General features: G+C 42.1%; 2 protein-coding genes across 3 annotated transcripts in view; one reads left to right on the top strand and one right to left on the bottom strand.

Moving 5' to 3' along the window:
• The window catches only part of LOC140465619 (zona pellucida-binding protein 2-like), a 44696-nt gene extending 36758 nt beyond the window's left edge, over window positions 1–7938 (top strand). For both annotated transcript variants that reach the window (XM_072561173.1, XM_072561172.1), the window contains 2 exons: window positions 2474–2651; window positions 7047–7938. In XM_072561173.1, the coding sequence (XP_072417274.1) occupies window positions 2474–2651; window positions 7047–7144 (276 nt within the window). In that variant the 3' untranslated portion in view covers window positions 7145–7938. The remainder of the gene's footprint in view (window positions 1–2473; window positions 2652–7046) is intronic.
• LOC140465620 (von Willebrand factor C domain-containing protein 2-like) lies at window positions 7870–17002 on the bottom strand. The gene is made up of 3 exons (XM_072561174.1): window positions 16304–17002; window positions 10740–10869; window positions 7870–8725 (listed from the first exon to the last, which is right to left on the bottom strand). The coding sequence occupies exons 1-3, from the start codon at window positions 16679–16681 to the stop codon at window positions 8526–8528; spliced, it is 708 nt and encodes a 235-aa protein (XP_072417275.1). The 5' UTR covers window positions 16682–17002; the 3' UTR covers window positions 7870–8525.
• Between the last annotated feature and the right edge of the window lie 1783 nt (window positions 17003–18785).

Here is an 18785-nt window from a genome sequence, read left to right as displayed (position 1 = left end):
TGATTTCTTTGAAGTTGTGAAAAAATACATTGATGAAGGTAGAGCAGTGGATGTGGTGTACATGGATTTTAGCAAGGCATTTGATCAGGTTCCCTGTGATAAGCTTATTCAGAAAGTAAGGAGGCATGAGATACAGGGACATTTGGCTCTTTGGATACAGAATTGGTTGGTCCATAGAAGACAGAGGGTGGTAGTAGATGGACAGTATTCAGCCTGGAGCTCGGTGTTCTGCAGGGATCTGTTCTGGGACCACTTCTCTTTGTGATTTTTAAAAATGACTTGGATGAGGAAGTGGAAGGGTGAGTTAGTAAGTTTGCTGATGACATGAATGTTGGTGAAATTGTGGATAGTGTGGAGAGCTGTTATACATTACAATGAGACATTGACAGGATGCAGAGCTGGGCTGATAAGTGGCAGATGAAGTTCAATCTGGAAATGTGTGAAGTGATTTACTTGAATCTGAATGCAGAATACAGGGTTAAAGTAGGATTCGTGGCAGTGTGGAGGAACAGAGCGATCTTGGGGTCCATGTCCATAGGTCCCTCAAAGTTGCCACTTAAGTTGATGGAGTTTTAAGGACGCATATGGTGTGTTGGCTTTCATTAGCACGGGGATTGAGTTTAAGACTCGTGAGGTTGTGCTGCAGCTCCATGGAGCCCTGGTTAGCCCACACTTAGAATATTGTATTCAGTTCTGATTGCCCCATTATAGGAAGAATATGGAAGCTCTAGTGAGGGTGCAGAGGAGGTTTACCAGGATGCTGCCTGGACTGGAGGGCATGTCTTATGAAGAAAGGTTGAGGGAGTGAGAGCTTTTCCCATTGGAGCAAAGAAGGGTGAGAGGCAACTTGAAAGAGGTGTATAAGATGATGAGAGGCATAGATAGAATGAATAGTCAGAGACAATTTCCCAGGGCAGAAATGGCTATTGCAAGGGGGTGTGATTTTTAAGGTGATTGGAAGAAGGTTTAGTGGAGATATCAGAGGTTGGTTCTTTACACAAAGAGGTTGGTGCATGGAATGCACTGCCAGCAGTGATGGTAGAGTCAGGTACATTAGGGACATTTAAGCGACTCTTCGACAGGCACATGGATGACAGTAAAATGAAGGGTATGTAAGTTAGTTTGAAATTAGATTGGGATAAAAGGTCGGCACAACATCAAGGGCCGAAGGGCCTGTACTGTTCAATGTTCTAAATCTGATTTCTTTCCACAGATACTATCAGACCTACTGAGTTTTTACACCAATTTTTTGTTTTTATTTTTGTTTCTGATTTCAAGCATCTGTAGTTCTTTTGGTTTTTCTGTTGAGTCTCTCAGTGCATTGTACTCTGGAGCAATAGATTAGGAATTTAGGCTAGTTACTCAACAAAGAGTGACCTTCTCTATTACTATGGCCCTGTTATAAATACTTGCTAGCATCCAGGTTTAGACACAAGTATCAGGATTGATCTTTGCATTATGAAGTAGTCAGGGTGAATATGAAAGAGAATAACTATAGCATATTATAAGAGTGCAATCTGTGGCAGCAGAATCTTGATGTAGCTTCCTGACCCACGTTTTCATTTAAAATGGTATTTAACTCTTTGGGCCACTTTAATGTAAGCTGCTGCTGTGCCTATTATTGATAGTTACCTTCCAGCATAAAGTCACATCAGAGATTTCAGTCAATTTATTAAACTTTTAAATAAAGTATTAGGTATTCTCGAAGTCTGAAATAAAAACAGAAAGTACTCAAAAAACTCAGCAAGGCTGGCTGCCTGTGGACAGAGGAACAGAGTTAATGTCTCAAGTCTGATACAATTCCTCTTCAGAACTGAAAGGAAATGGAAATTGGTGTCTACACTCCAGTTAGGAGTGTATGACCATTAAAATTTGATCCATTTGCTCATCCTCTCCCTTTATCTACTGCATAAAAAATACAATTTTCCAGCCCCTTTCAGTTCTGAAGAAGTCATATCAGACTCAAAAGGTTAACTCTGTTCATCTCTCCACATATGCTGCCAGATCTACTGAGCTTTCTCAGCACTTCCTGTTTTGACTACTAAATTTCATTTTGCCTCAACAAGAGACATGTGGACCCAAAAAGATTAAGAAAGCAGACAACCAAAATAATTATTTAAAGAAGTAAATTATGCTAATTAAAAAGTAAATTAGAATGATGGCGAAAAAATGGCTGCAATGGGACAATGCTGGAAGCAGTTTAAAAGTGTTTAAAGTTTAAAATGACTTGGGTATTTAGAAATTTAGGATAAAATCCCAGTAATAAATGAATTCTGATAGTTTGTTATTGTGACATTAGTGTGTTTTTCAATGTCATGCTGTACGTATAAAAACATACAACACTTGGCTGCCCAGGGCAACTAAGAATTTCTTCTACCTACTGTGTTTGTGTATTTCTGTTTTATTCCTTCACCATTCTGTGAGGGAACCTATCCTGATGATGTGATGCAGATTGTGGATGATTTTGTTTCAGGCCCGAAATCGTATTGAAGCTTTCTTCAAGAAGCAGAGTATTGCATTGGATAAAATGAAGGATAACGTGCCCACCTTTTATTACATTGCAAATTCGCTGAAAACCGTCCGAGTGGATCATTGTCGCCCAGGGTTTGGAAAAAATAAATTAACCCACTTGGATTGTTCTGAATGCTGTGGTGAGTTCTGTAGTTGGTAATTGAATCATGACCCTATATTTTCCATAGCTGTCATATCCTCCCTATGAGAGGGTTGTCCAGGAGTGCATATAATCACCCAAGGCCTAACTTCCCTTTTTTATATTTAATGGCCCAGCTATAAAATCCTGAACCCAATTATACCTTTTATGCTCTTGCCTACAATTCTGCCTTTAAAAATACCATGGTGAATATTGCTGACAGTAAGTTAAAATGTAATATTGTTTGTACCTTTCAGGACTTTGTACTGCTGTTTTTAGTTGCATTCTCACTCTCTGTTTCTCTGTTCTTTTTATTGCTGATTGGGGAGAGCTCTAGTTGGTTGAGGTAGGGATTTGGCGATGTGAAATGATTGCTGAGCTCAGGTCACATTTTGCATTGATAGATATGGGGCACAGAGTCAGAAGGGCATAGGCCAAAATATGGAAGTTGATAGTAAATACACCAGGAATAGAAAGCAGCAGAAAGGGGTGATGTACAAAATGACAGATAGGAAAAGGGTTTCTGTGTATCCTACCATAACACCACATACTGCAGGGGACTACAAAAAGTGCGGAATAATATTGGGAGATGTAGGTCTCACCAACTTAACAGAAAAAGGATGATGTGACATTCATATAAACATAGGAAATAGGCATATATAAACTTTTAATACATTATAGGAAGCTGGGTATTCATAGAACATAGAACGTTACAGCGCAGTACAGGCCCTTCGGCCCTCGATGTTGTGCCGACTTGTGAAATTAATCTGATGCCCATCTAACCGACACCGTTCCATTACTATCCATATGTTATGTCCAATGCCTATTTAAATACCCTTAAGGTCAGCAAGTCTACTACTACAGTTGCAGGCAGGCCGTTCTATGCCCCGACTTCTCTGAGTGACGAAACTACGCCTAATATCTGTCCTAAATGTATCACCCCTCAATTTAAAGCTATGTCCCTTCGTGTTAGCCTTCGCCATCCGAGGAAAAAGGCTCTTCCACTGTCTACCCTATCTCACCTTCTGATTATCTTATACATCTCGATTAAGTCATCTCTCGAACTACTTCTCTCCAACAAAAACTGCATCAGTACCCTCAGCCTTTCCTCGTAAGACCTTCCATACCAGGCAACATCCTAATAAATCTCTTCTGAACCCTTTCCAAAGCTTCCACATCCTTCCTATAATGTGGTGACCAGAGCTGCATGCAGTACTCCAGGTGCAGTCTTAGCAGTGACTTGTACAGCTGACGCATGACCTCATGGCCCCTAAACTCAATCCCCCTACCAATAAACACCAGTATACCATATACCTTCTTAACAACCCTATCAACCTGGGTGGCAACTTTCAGGGATTTATGTACATGGACACCGAGATCTGTCTGTTCATCTACACTGCCAAGGATTTTATTATTAGCCGAGTACTCTGCATTCCTATTATTTCTTCTGAAGTGAACTACCTCACAGTTTTCCGCCTTAAACTCCATTTGCCATTTCTCAGCCCAGCTTTGCATCTTATCTGTGTCCCTTTTTAACCCACAACATCCTTCGGCACTATCCACAACTCTGCCTACTTTAGTGTCACCCGCAAATTTACTAACCCATCCTTCTACGTCCATATCCAGATAATTTACAAAAATGACAAACAACAGTTGCCCCAAAACAGACCCTGTGGCATACCACTGGTAACTGAGCTCCAGGAAGCACATTTCCCATCAACCACCATCCTCTGTCTTCTTTTAGCTCGCCAATTTCTGACCGCTAAATCACCTTCAATCTTGAAACTCTGTATTTTGTGCAATAGCTTACCATGAGGAACCTTATCAAACGCCTTACTGATGTCCATATACACCACATCAACTGTTTTACCCTCATCCACCTGGTCACCTTCTTGAAGAACTTAATTAAGTTAGTGAGGCACAATCTACCCTTCACAATACCATGTTGACTGTCCCTAATCAAATTATTCATTTCCAGATGATTATAAGAGATAGGATTTATAATCTTTTTCAACACCTTACCCACAACTGAAGTAAGGCTCACTGGCTTATAATTGCCAGGTCTGTTCCGATTCCCCTTCTTAAACAAGGGAACAACATTTGCTATCCTCCAGTCTTCTGACCCTACTCCTGTTGACAATGATGACATAAAGGTCAAAGCCAAAGGCTCTGCAATCTCCTCCCTGGCTTCCCAGAGAATCCAAGGATAAATCTCATCCAGCCCAGGCATCATATCTATTTTCAGATAAGATCCCTGGGGTCTTATTCCTGCACCTCCAGATCTTTGTTTCTCTGCGCAGTTAAACATTTAGGTTATGTCCTTCCCTTTCTCTTTGCTTGAATATTATTTCCATTTGTCTGCATTAAATTGCATTTGTCGCCCATGTATCTGAAGCCATTTGCACATCTACTGCAGCAATAAAAAACATAATGCACAAAGCTGTTCATTCATGTCTGTTATGGAAGGAAACTGCCATTCTTAGCTGACTTGATCTACATGTGACTACAAACCCACAGTAATGTGGTTGACTCCTAACTGCTCTCTGAGCAATTATGGACAGGCAATAAATGCTGGCCTAACCAGCAATACTGACAACCTGTGAATTAATAACAAAATTAGGCAATTAACTGATGAATATCTTTGATTATTTCCTTGGGCTTCCCCCATACTTTTGCATTAACTGCAGTGGAATGGGGATCCTGAAGAATCTCTGGCAAGAGTAGCAACATGCACAGTGCAACTCCTGTCATAAAACTAACCTATGATCAAGGATTCATTATCAGTATACTCTTAGCAATCTTTTTATTACTGAAAGTAGTCAACTTTTGATAAAGCTCCTGTCTCAGAAATGTTGGTAATGCATAAAAGGCCACAAAACCTTTTTACTCACTTGTTGTTGCAATCTAACCATCAGCATCTTTGGCCCTTCAGTAACTTTAACCTTCTTTTCCATCCTAATTGGGTTAATTGTCCCCTGTTCTTACCTCCTAGAAGGCATTTGTCAGTGCTTGTCCTTATTCACATTAGGATACTTTGTGTTGTTTCAGGATGAGTCTCTCTCTCTCTGTGTCATCACCTTCAGAATATTTCTCACTGTTCCTTAATTAGTTGTTCAACCTACCCCATTCAAGAAGGTCTCTCTGTCCCCTTCCACTTCAGTGCACGTCTGTCCCTTTCTGCATCCAGAATATTTGTCACTCTGTCTTAGATTCCCAATTCTTGCTGCATGCCTTGCTACAACTGATCCCTCAACCCTTTTGATCGGAGTTCTCTCACCACATCAGGATCATCAGCAAAGTAATGGAAGAGGTTATCAACTGTGCTGTCAAGCAGCATATGCTTGGGGGTGAAGGGGGGATTGTGAGGGAGAGTCATGGGGGAGGCAGTGGTTGGTTGTATTGTTGCCACATTGTAAACCAGAGTCCCAGGTAATGTTTTTGGGACCAAGGTTTGAACTTGATCAAGGAAGATGGTGGAATTTGAATTCCGTGGAATCTGGAATTGAAAGTCTTATGATGGCTGTGAACACTTTGTTGATTGTCATAAAAAGAAACCAATCTGGTTCACTAATGGTCCTTTAGAAGGAAAATGTACTGTCCTTACATGATCTGGACTACTCGTGATTACAGATCCACAGCAGTGACTAACTCTTAACTGCCCTTTGGAAAGGCCAAACAAGACATTGAGATGTATCAACCAACAAAAGTCTCAAAACCAGAATGAAACTGGACAGTCCACCAATCGAGTCTGCAAAGCCCTCCTTATCAATATTGGGACTAATACCAAAACTGGGAGACTCAGACTCGTCAAACAACAGCCTGATACAGTCATCAGTGGTACCATCTACAAGATACACTGCAGAAATTCACCAAGGCTCTTTAGACTACACATTCCAATTTCATGACCACTTCCATCTAGAACAAGAAAAGGAACACCACCCACTGCAAGTTCACCTCCAAGACACTCACCATCTTGACTTGGGAATTAATCATCATTCTTTCTGCTTTTGTGGGTAAAAATCCTGGAACTCTCTCCCTAACAGTACTGTGGGTGTACCAACACTAAATGGACTGCAGCAGTCCACAGCTTCCAAGCGTAATAAATGATAACCCAGTCAGCTACTCTCATCCATGAATGAAAAGCATCTGGCATTTGAGTTTCAGTTCTATACTGTGGGAATTACAAGCTCATTTGTTACTGGTAATCTACATAGACATTGTACTAACAGCATGACTTACAAGTGAAAAAAAAATTCAGGTTAGTGATGTTGGTATATACCATCTCACCTTCGTGAGTATGTTTGATGTCTATGAGGATATCTGAAGACTTGCTTTACTTCTGTTTCTAGCTGCCATATTGAGTATCCTAACAGTGTTTCCATGTTTACTTCCGCAGTGGTTTGTGATCACGGAATGTACAGTCCGAATAATGATGTGTTCTGTAGACCCTGCACCAGTGTCAAGATTAATTACTATGGAGCAACTGCCTGCTAACTGGAGCCATCTTGTGTCGATTTTATATTCATTTCAATGATTAGTATTGCTCTCATAACAAAAACAATTTCACCTGCTAAGCACAAGTCAACCACTGATATTATTAGTCAGATTACATTATTGTTTTACAAAGATCTATCTGTATACATAAACTACATTTGTGAAATCTCTATTGGGAACAATTGCTGTAAGATCTAGCTTTGTGAAGATTTGTGACTGCTTCTGCTATCTTAATTCGATTGACATTATCTATCACTTGATGGTAATCGTTAAATATTGCACAAATCTCAGTTTGCTGATGGCACTAATATTCAGCATTAGCGTGCTATTAGTCTGAGGCTGTGTTACCCAATGTTGTGTATAGTCAAACAATCCAGATTATTGAACTATTGATGAATTATTAGAAGTGTTAAAGCTTCTTTAAAAATGCAACTAAAGTCAGGCACCAGCTTCTTTCAGTTTGCATTATCAATCGGTTGTTTAACTGGGAAACTAAAGACAAGCAATACATGTCAGTGGTTATTACCATGGACCAATCAATCATCAGTTTTTTAAGAACAATTCGCACAGAAATGTTACTGGTTACGGTAACTGCATGTGTGTTTCTATAAGCTCACTAAGCAGACAAGGCTGTGAATATGGTGCAAGCTGAACTTTTGTCAATATTTTATCATGATTTACAGTTTTGCGTCAATGTAAACATAGGCACAGTGTGCAACAAGATGTACCAGCGAACAACTTTTATTTATATTTTTACAATAAATGTCAGACCCCTTGCAAACAGACGTGGAGATTGTGTGGAGAGTCTTCCAGATCAGTTGAGAAAGATCTTGTGTTTCACTGGAAGTTAAGGGCAAAGGTATGATGTCTGCTGATTTCCCATATCTCTGGAGCAGGACTATAGTACAAAACACTTAATGACACTGAGAAGAAGGGCAGATTTTACTTCTCTCCACCGAGCATAAACTGGGTGGTAACAGAGTTAAAATTCAGCTGATTGACCTATCCACTTCTTGCTCCTGAATCACTTAAACTCAGGCTTTCTGCTAGTTCTCCAGCCCTTGGCCTCACCAATTTGACTTTTGAAGAACCCAACAAAGCTCAGAGGGCCAGTGGAACAAAGTTGCAACCAAAAAGTTCCACTAATTAAAATGGAGATCAAGAGGAATGTCCTTAGACTAGTAACCCTCAAATAATTTCTGTGTAGCCACGAGGATCAGGAATGTCCCATCCTAGCAAGAGTTGCTTTATCACTGACACCTGCCAATTGGCTAACGCTACCCAATGTGTTAGTAGCCAGATGGTTAAGATCCTGTTTATCATTGTAAAATACAACTAAAGGAGCATTAGCTGCTCCCAGAGTATTGCAGCAGTGAGCCTATCACCGCTGCATCCACTCCCAATGGTGTCCTTCCTTTACACTATGGTGATGACCCTGCCGTCTTCCACGGGAGGTGCAGATTGCTTGCTGTTGTGGTTCCCAGGAGCCATCCTTATACGGACAGAAACAGACAGACTTTCCATCCATTTCCACTTTCACACCAGCAGGGATAATGGTGTTTCCTGCAAAGCAGTTTGGTCCTGCAAGAATCAAAGAGTGTTACAACAGCAGGTCGAGGAAAGGTAGCTTTGTAAATGACTTTCACAGACTTCATATATCCAACCCAAAAGTCAATTAGAAAGAGATTTTTTTTATCCCATGATATCAAGATCATGGCTAATTAAGGCTTCAACTCCATTGACTGGTTTTTGCATCATATTCTTTGATACCATCATTCAACATTGGTACATTGACCTTTTACATATGTGCACTCTGCTGCAGGGTATTCAGGTCAGTTGTGACTGAGTATATGGATGCTAAATAAATAGCTTATTAGCTGCAGAATTTAGCAAGAAATGAAGCTCCTGATTTATCAATAAGGTGAGATATTTAGACAGGAGCCTCTCTCAACTGCAACGTTGTTTACAGTGACACCACATGGCTGTCAGCAAGACTTGATAATAGGAGAAAGTGAGGACTGCAGGTGCTGGAGATAAGAGTCAAAAAGTGTGGCGCTGGAAAAGCACAGCCAGTCAGGCAGCATCCAAGGAGCAGGAGACAAAACTTTGAGCATAAGTTCTTCATCAGAAATGTTGGGGAGAGGTGGGAGTAGTGACCCATAGGGACTGAGAGATAAATGGGAGGGGGGGTGTGGGGCTGGGGAAAAATAGCTAGGAATGCAGTGAATGAAGGCGGGGAATGATGGTGATAAGTAGGAAAGATGGACAAATAGGATGGTTCAAGAGGGCGGTGCTGAGTTGGAGGGTTGGATCTGAGATAAGGTGGAAAGGGAGATGAGGCAACTGGTGAAATCAACATTGGTTCTGTGTGGTTGGAGGGTCCCAAGCTGGAAGATGAGGTGTTCTTCTTCCAGTCATTGGCTGGCTGGGATTTGGTGGAGGAGGCCCAGAACTTGCATGTCCTTGGCAGAGAGGGAGGGAGAGTTGAACCCCATTCCACACGGCAATGGGATTGTTTAGTGCATGTGTCATTGAGTCATAGAGATGTACAGCACAGAAACAGACCCTTCGGTCCAACCCATCCATGCTGACCAGATATCCCAACCCAATCTAGCTGCACCTGCCAGCACCCGGCCCATATCCCCTGAGATGTTCTACAAGCTGGCATCCTGTCTCCCTGATGTAGAGGAGACCACATTTAGAGCAACAGACATAGTAGATGAAGTTCACTAATTTCTTCATCTCCCCTCCCCCCCACCTTATCCCAGATCCAACCCTCCAACTTGGCAAAACCTTCTTGAACTATCCTACCTGTTCATCTTCCTTCCCACCTATTCACTCCAACCTACCACCTACCTATCATGTTCCTAGGTACCGTCCTCCTCCAGCCTCACCACCACCCCCACCCCCACCCCCATTTAAAGCAGGAGAAAGTGGTGACTGTGGTTAGTGGAGATCAATCAAAATGTGTGGCGCTAGAAAAACAGCCAATCCAACAGCATCCAAGGAGCAGGAAAGTCGATGTTTCGAGCATAAGCCCCTCATCAGGAATGTGGAAGGGGGCTGAGAGATAAATAGAATGGTGGGAGTGGGAATGGGGGGGAAGGTAACTGGCAAGGTGATAGGTAGATGGAGGTGGGGGATGATGGTGATAGGTCAGTGGGGAGGGTGGAACGGTTAGGTGGAAAGGAAGATGGACAGTTCAAGAGGGTGGTGCTGAATTAGAGGTTGGATCAGGGATAAGGTGGGGGGAGGAGAGATGAGGAAATTGGTGAAATCAACATTGATCCTATCTGGTTGGAGGGTCCCAAGGTGGAAGATGAGGTGGTTTCCCTCCAGTCATTGGTGGCGGAATGGGAGGGGAAGTTGAAGTGGTCAGCATTACTAGTGCACAGTGTGAATCCTCACAACTCCAAATCCAACCTGGTCTGATTAGTGAGAATAGCATTGAATTTCAGCAAAAATACAACAGCAAATCTTTGGAAAAACTCTGACTTACAGAGGATGGGAGACCAGGAGGAGAGTGCTGGGACCGTCAATTCTTTCCTGCCTAAAGTGCTTTTGATTCTATATCTACATTGTAAGTGAAACTTACCCTGTTTGCACACTGAACAGCACTGATTGGCTTCATATGATGGGTTAACACAGTGGACTGGAGCACACTCTGCAGTTAGACAGTACACTTCTCGGTTAGATTCACATCGACACCTCTCACAGGCAGATGGCTGCAGAACAATATTATAGATCAGAAATCAGTGATTTATTAAAACGAAACATCTTGACAAAAATTATTTCAACTGCATCCATTAAAACCCTAACAGGACGTGTGAGGTTAGCAGGAACAATATATCCTGGAAACTAATTTTGTTTAAACAATGGGGATTTGAACATTGGTTTGCAGAGTATCAAGAGTTTTGAAAGAAATTAGCAGAAGACACTAAATACAGCACCCGCCAGGATGTAGCTCACAAGTAAGCAGAAATAATTGGTTATCATGTTAGCCCGGAATAAACTTACTGATAACAAAGAGTGTTAATCTGTGCAGCAACTGGGAAATAAAGGCACCTGTTAATCGGCAGCGATGGGTAGTCGTGGAGTGGGCATTGCCACTTGCATTCATGTAGTTTCTGTTTAAAGCCAGCAGATGGTGATGTTTTGATGGTGAACTTGACGAGTGTGCAGTACTTTTGAATACTTTTAATCAACCTGTTTGAAAATGTTATGACACATGAGGCAGGTGGGTCTTGAGCCCAGACCTTCTGGCCCACAGATGTGATACAGCACAGGAGGAAGCCATTCAGCTAATCATGCCTGCCTCAGCTCTTCAAAGCAGCATCATTACCTAGTGCCAATCTCCTGCCTATTCTCCCATACCTGCTTCTTTGGCATATCCCTTTAAATCTATGCCTTCTCTTTCTTGTGCCTTCTATGATCAGGAAGAGCTTCTCACTTTCTACTCTGTCCAACCAATTATGGAAACCTCAATCAAACGCCCTCTCAGCCTCTTTCCGTTCAAACAGAACAGTCTCAAGTTCTTCGATCTCTCACCATTGCTGAAGTTTCTCACTCATGGAACCATTTTTGTAAATCACCTGTGTACTGTCTCCAATGCATTCACATTTTCCTATAATAGCTGAGGTTTAGCAGGTGTCTCTACAAGTTCAATGTCATTTGTACTCTTGTACTCTATACCTGTAGTAATAAAGCTGAGGACTTTTTATGTTTTATTAACTGTTCTCGCCAGTTGTCCTGCCATCTTCACTGATATGTGTCCATGTATGCCTCGGTCTCTCTGCTCCTGCACTCCCTTTAGAATTGTACCACCTATTTTATATTGTCATTCAATGTTGTTCCCACCAAAATGCATTAACCTCACAGTTCTCTTCACTGAATCTCAACTGCCACCTCTCCACCCACTCACCAACTTCTCAATGTCCTTTTGGAGTTCCATTGGCCTTCATTGGCAATGGCATAGAGTACAAGAGTTGGCAAACTATGCTGCAATTACATAAAACCCTTGTTAGAGCGCACTTGGAGTATTGTGTGCAGTTTTGGTTGCCACACTACTAGAAGGACATGGAAGCTTTGGAGAGAGTGCAGAGAAGGTTCACCAGGATGTTGCCTGGACTCGAGGGCATTGGCTATGAGGAAAGGTTGAAAAGACAAGGATTGTTTTCACTGAAAAATGAAGAGGAGACTTGATAGAGGTCTAGAAAATTATGAGAGGCATAGATAGGATGGATAGTCAGAAGCTTTTTCCCAGGGTTAAAGTTTCAATTACAAGGGGCCATGGGTTCAAGGTGAGAGAGGGAAAGTTTAAGGGAAATGTGCGAGGGACATTTTTCATGTAGAGAGTGGTAGGAGCCTGGAATGCACTGCCAGAAGAGTTGGAGGAAGCAGGGACATTGGCAATATTTAAGAGGCATCTGGATGGTTACATGAATAGGGAGGGATCAGAAGGATACGGACTGAATAAATACAGAAGGTTTGAATTTTAGCTTAGTTAGGGCATGATGATCAGCACAGGCTTGAGGTGCTGAAGGGCCTGTTCCTATGATGTACTCTCTTTTATTTGTTTCTTCCTTTGTATTAGTATACATCAGGAAAAGCAAGGGTGCCAATACTTTGGGGAGCTTCACTACTAACTTTCTTCCAGCCTGAAAATGTCCATTGACCATTATCTGTTTCCTATCGCAAAGCCAATTTTGTACTCTCATTAGTATTGTCCATTTCATATCATGATCTATAACTTCTGTCTGTTATGTAACACTGTAGGAAACACCTTCTCGAACTCCATGTATAATACATTAACAGTATTACCCGCATTGACTTTTCTGTTGCCTCTTCAAAAAAACTCCAGCAAATTAGTTAAACACCTTTTTCAATTTAGAAACCCATGCTGACTATTGTTAATCAACCCAGATGAATACTAATTCAATCCCAAATAATAGTTACCAGATGCTTCCCCACCACGTAGCCCAGGGAAGACCAGTGCCCCTGGGATTTCTATTCTTACTTCCTTCGAAGTCCTTGGCTGCATTTCATCCAATCTCAATGCCTTGTCAACTTCAAGTATAAATACTCTATCTAAGACTTCTTCCTTATTAAATTTGAATTCTTCTAGTGACAGAGTTTCCTTCTCTGTCACCATAGCCTGGGCAGCAGCCTCCTATTTTGTAAAGACAGATGCCAAGTATTCATTTAACACCTCAGCCATGCTCCCTGCCTCCATATGTCAATCCCCTTTTCGGTCTCTAATTAATCTACTCCTCCTTTAACCACTCTTTTACTATTTAAATGTTTACGGATTCCCTTTTATTTTAGCCGCTAGTCTTTTCTCATAATGCAACTTTGCTTTTCTTGTTTTTACACATCCCCTCTAAACCTTCTGTATCCCTCCTGTTTCTCAAAAGTATTTGCTGCCTGAAAAACTGTTGTAAACACACTTTTCCTTTCCAATGTTAATTTCTGCCTCCTTTGTAATCCAGGAAACTCTGGGTTTGTTTTTTCTCCCTTTCCCATTAGAGGGTGTATACCTCGAATGAACCTGAACCATCTTCTGTTTGAAGGTAGCCCATTTTCCACTAACTGTTTCTCCTGCCCACATTTAGTTCCCATCAATCCTACCTTGTTCTGTTCTTGACCCATTGAAGTCAGCTCTCCACCAATTGATTTTCTCACTCTGGATTGTAGCACATCATTCTCTACCACTATCCAGACACTACCACTCCTTTGTTAAACAATGGGATAGATCAGTCACTTTAAATGTGTAAATGTTAGCAGGCATGTATATCTAACCCTCACATTAAAACAAATGTAAAAGAAAGCTGTTTCCTCAGAACATTGGGAATGAGGACAGGCAGTTCAGATCAAAAACACAAAGTTCTGGAGAAACTCAGCGGGTCTGGCAGCATCTATGGAGAGAAAGCAGAGTTAACAAACTGCTTCTGAAGAATGGTCTCTAGACTGAAGCATTAACTCTGTTTTCTGTCCACTGATGCTGCCAGACCAGCAACTTCCATTTTTGTTTAAGATTTCCAGCATCCAGCAGCTTTGTTTTTATTACAGCAGGTATTTAGCTTTTACATCGAATCATACAATACAAAAGAGGCCCTTTGGCCCATTGAGTCCACAAGACAGAAACTGCTCTAAGTATACACCACTTTTCAGCACCTTGTCAATGGCCTTGAGTGTTATGACATTTCAAGTGTTCATCCAATTACTTTTTAAAGGTGGTGAGGTTTCCTGCCTCAATTACCCTCCTAGGCAGTGTATTGCAGATTCCCACCATCCTGTGGGTGTTGAAAACTTTTCCTCAAATTCCTTCTAAACCTCCTGCTTTTCTTCTTAAAGTTATGCCCCATGTTATTGACCTAAGGGGAACAGCTGCTTTCTATCCACTCTGTCCATGTCCCTCATCTCAATCAGCTCCCTTCTCAGGCTTCTCTCCCCAAATATAAGAAACCAAGCTTATCTCCCTTCTCTTTATAGCTGATACATAGGCAACATCCTGGTGAATCTTCTCTGCACCCTCTCCAGTTCAAGCTCAACCTTCCTATCGTGTGGAGACCAGTACTGTACACAGTACTCCAGCTATACCCCCACCAACATACTGTACAGCTCCAAGATAACCTCCCTGCTATTATAATCTATGCCACAATTGATAAAGGTAAGTGTCCCGGATGCCTTCTTTAACTGCTCTATTAACCTACCCTGCCACCTTCAGGGTTCTGTGCACGAAGACCCTGAGATCCCTCTGTTCCTCTGAGCTTCCTCGTGTCCTGCCATTCATTGAGTACTCCCTTGTCTTGTTACTTTCTCCAAAGTGAATTACCTGACCCTTGTCAAGGTTAAATTCCACCTACCCCAGATATGCACCTCTGGCCAATCTGTTTATAGACTTCTGTAACATAAGACCTTCTTCCTCACAGTCAATCATGCAATCTTCATGTCACAAACTTGCTAACAGTATGTCTACCCCTGCACCCTCCCCGCCCCCATCACACACACACTCTTCTATAATATTTAAATCAATGTCATAAACAATAATGGACCAGCATTGATCCCTGTGGTATGCCACTCGACACAGTGTTTCAGTCTCATAACCAGTCTTCTACCACAGCTCTCTGTCTCCTGTCTCCATTTTGGATCCAGTTTGCCACATTATCCTGGATTCCATGTGATTTTACCTTCTTTTTCAATCTCCCATTTGGGATCTTGTCAAAGGCTTTGCTGATTACCATGTAAACTACATTAACTGTGCTACCCGATCTGCACACCTAGTTACCTTTTTGAGGCACTCTTCTATTAGATCCTAGCTGATCAGTGCATCAACCCCCATTGATCTGACATTGATCCTCTTATCTAACCAAGAATCTCCTGATCTCAGTCTCGAATGTGTCACTTTCTCCTCAGAATCTACATACTTTTGAGGGACAGTGATTATCGAATAGAATCATAGAATGGTTACAGCCCAAAGGGAAGTCTTTCAGCCCATTATATTCATGTAAGCTATCTACAAGAGCAATTCAGTTAGTCCCACTGCCCTACCCTTTCTATTAATGCCTGTGTTTTTCTCCTTGACCTGTTTGTCCAATTCTCTGTTGAAAGCCCCAGTTGTGCTGCCTTCACCAAGCAGGGCATCACAGAGCCACTCGCTGCATAAAAAAAGGTTTCTCTTCACTTTGCTTTTTGTTCTTTTGCCAAATTGGTGTCCTCTGATTCTCAACCCCTTCTGCCAATGGGAATTCTCAATCTCTCTGCCAATGGGAATTCTCAATCTCTCTGCCAATGGGAAGTTTCTTTCCATATCCTCCTGTGCAAACCTGTTTGGACTTTGAACAGTTGCGGCCTAAGCTGGTCAATCCTCCTGATTAAGGAGGCTAACCCTAGCTTTCAGTTCTTCATGATATATACTTTGGGTGAGAAATATTCTTCCTAGTATTATCCCTGAATGAGCTACTCTTCTCTTCCTCCCTGGAGGAAATTGTTTCTCAGCATCCCCCCCTATTAAATCTTTGAAAACTCCTGACTTCAGGAAAACATGCAACTACAGAAATAGTACCTGAATAAAAGTCACTGCCACACTAACTCTTCCTCTTCAATAAAACCATAGGAGGTGTTTCAAACCAGAAACAGAATGAAATAGTCTGTTGTTACCCAGAATTCCTGGAATAGTCGGTACATTTTGCCTCCATATTGACACGAGTTGCGGAATTCCAAGCAGCGTGGGCAGCAGGAGTGGTAACTGACACGGATACACCGGGAGGAGATTCGAGGACACTGAGGCTTATGACACACCGGACCAGTTTCAGTGCAGACACAGGGGCAGGCTGTCGCAGTGGGGTAAAACTTCTCGCCCACATCAAACACAAATCCATTGTCATCAATGCAACCTTTCCCTCGGTAATCTGACAGCATATAGTCAGAATCACCTTTAGAAAGGATTTCATTAACACTGGCTGTTTTGGACTTTGCTATGTATGTCAGTGTTAGGCAAACCAACACAAGACAAGACAGCTTTCTTAATACTGCCATCAGCAAGGAACAATGTGAAGAATATCTTCTTCTGTTGTTTTTAGCAAAAGGACAGGGATGAAGAATGCTGTGAGCCCTTGTTCCTCTGTAATAAACACTCAGCCTGAATGACGTCTTTTACCAATTGCTGGGACCTGACTGCAGGTAATTGGCATTGCTAACTCGGTCAAATATGCCAACATAATCAAGAAAGTGCCTCCTGCTAACTTCCATGTACAAAGACAGGCTGTAACTATCGGTGTCAAAAGCAGAAATAGACTGAAACAGATGCCATCTCCCTCCAGTTTGGCTGCAGCTGCTGTCTCTGAGCCAGATATTAGTTTGACATTCTGTGTTTATCAGTAATGATATGGTGCCACAGAGCAGTTGGTCACAATATCACATGTTGACCAGCAAAACACAGTCAGGTTCATTCCTATCAGCAGCTTTCACATAAAGACAATCTCTGACATATTACAGAACAGATAGATACAAATAGGAGCAGCACATCAAAGATAGGGAATGCACAAAATTGATGATGGGGGAGGGGCGAGGATTATAGCAAAAGGGGTGGGCAATTCAGCCTTTAATTATCATTCCATTTATTCTCCTTGATGCTGGAGAGTGAGTCCAACTGAATTGCTTTTTGAGAGTGTGGGGTTGGCCTTCACAGCCACACAGCCTCCTTCTCTTACTATTCTATGATGCTAAAATCAATGAAGCTCAATTTTGAATTTTTCAATTAACCCCAAGCAATATGCTCCCCTAAAATGCAGATGATAGGCTCGTGGCATTATCACTGGATTATTATTCCAGAGACCCAGGTAAAGTTCTGGGGACCCGGGTTTGAATCCTGCCAAGGCAGATGGTGGAATTTGAATTCAATAAATATCTGGAATTAAGAATCTAATGATGACCATGAAACCATTGTCAGGGAAAACCCATCTGGTTCACTAATGCTCTTTCAGGAAGGAAACTGCCATCCTTATCTGGTCTGGCCTATATGTGACTCCAGACCCACAGCAATGTGGTTGACTTTTAATTGCCCTTTCAGATGGTCAATAAATGCTGGCTTAGCCAGTGACACCCTCATCCCATGAATTAATTTGAAAAAACATATCCATTATACCATGTGGTCAGTATGTGTGAGGGGTAGGCGAGTCCATGATTTGACAGTGCATTGTGTCAATTATCAGCTGATCTTACTCATTCTGAACAGCAAGACCAAGATTAGAGCAGAGCAGAAAAGTAGATTCTGGCAAGAGGGACTAGGTCAGGATCAGGGACAATGGGGAGGGTCAGTAACAGTGACAGAGTAACAAGGCCTGATTTGGGATCAGGGACAATGGGGTTGGGGTCTATGAGAAGAAACAGCTTTGAAGAAAGGGAGTTTGAAACATACAGTTCTTTTGCTTTACTTGAGTTATGGTTCCAATCAAATTTATGAACTGATGGACAAACAAAACAGCCATGTTGTATGTAGGAAGATCCCATGTAATGCAGTTACAGAGGAATTACTCCAAGAGACTATTCAGCAAACATGCCCACACTTTTGCTACACTTCACTCACAGAACATTGGCACCTCTGGCCAGGCCAGCATTTATTGCCCAGAGAGCTTAAAGAGTCAATCACTTTGGGCCTGGGGTTGCATGTAGGTGAGACAAAGTATGGATGACAGATTTCCCTCCCTCAAGGACATCAGCAAATCAGATTTTTTTCCAACAATTAATAATGGTTTCACGTTCATATCGAATTCAAATTCCGCCATCTGCCACTGTGGGATTTGAACCCAGGTCCCCAGAACATTAGTGATTTGGAGTCAGTAAAGACTGTAGATGCTGGAAGTCAAAGTCAACACATGTCAAGCTGGAAAAGTACAGCAGGTCAGACAGCATCCGAGGAGCAGGAAAGTCAATGTTTCGGGCTGAAGCCCACATCAGAACTGGGGAGAGGGAGGGATCCCAGCAGTAAATAGATGGAGGGGTGTGGGGCTGGTAGAAGGGGAGGTGGGATGGTGATAGGCAGATGCAGGTAGGGGATTATTCTGATTGACCAGTGGGAAGAGTGGAGCGGAAAGATGAATAGGAAGATGGACAGATAAGGTCAGGTCAGGGAGGCGAGGAG

Source organism: Chiloscyllium punctatum, chromosome 42, assembly GCF_047496795.1.
Source record: "Chiloscyllium punctatum isolate Juve2018m chromosome 42, sChiPun1.3, whole genome shotgun sequence".
Lineage (NCBI taxonomy): Eukaryota > Metazoa > Chordata > Chondrichthyes > Orectolobiformes > Hemiscylliidae > Chiloscyllium > Chiloscyllium punctatum.
The sequence above is the reverse complement of the archived record's forward strand: the minus strand, read 5'-3'. Positions and strand labels throughout refer to the sequence as shown.

Bases quoted from the DNA above. Each gene is read 5' to 3' on its own strand.
- LOC140465620 (XM_072561174.1), bottom strand. From the start codon at position 16,681: ATGGCAGTATTAAGAAAGCTGTCTTGTCTTGTGTTGGTTTGCCTAACA. The intron at 10,870-16,303 runs GTAACAACAGAC...ATTGTTCTGCAG, and splicing joins GACTATTCCAGGAATTCTGG to CCATCTGCCTGTGAGAGGTG. The intron at 8,726-10,739 runs GTAAGTTTCACT...TGATTCTTGCAG, and splicing joins CTGTTCAGTGTGCAAACAGG to GACCAAACTGCTTTGCAGGA.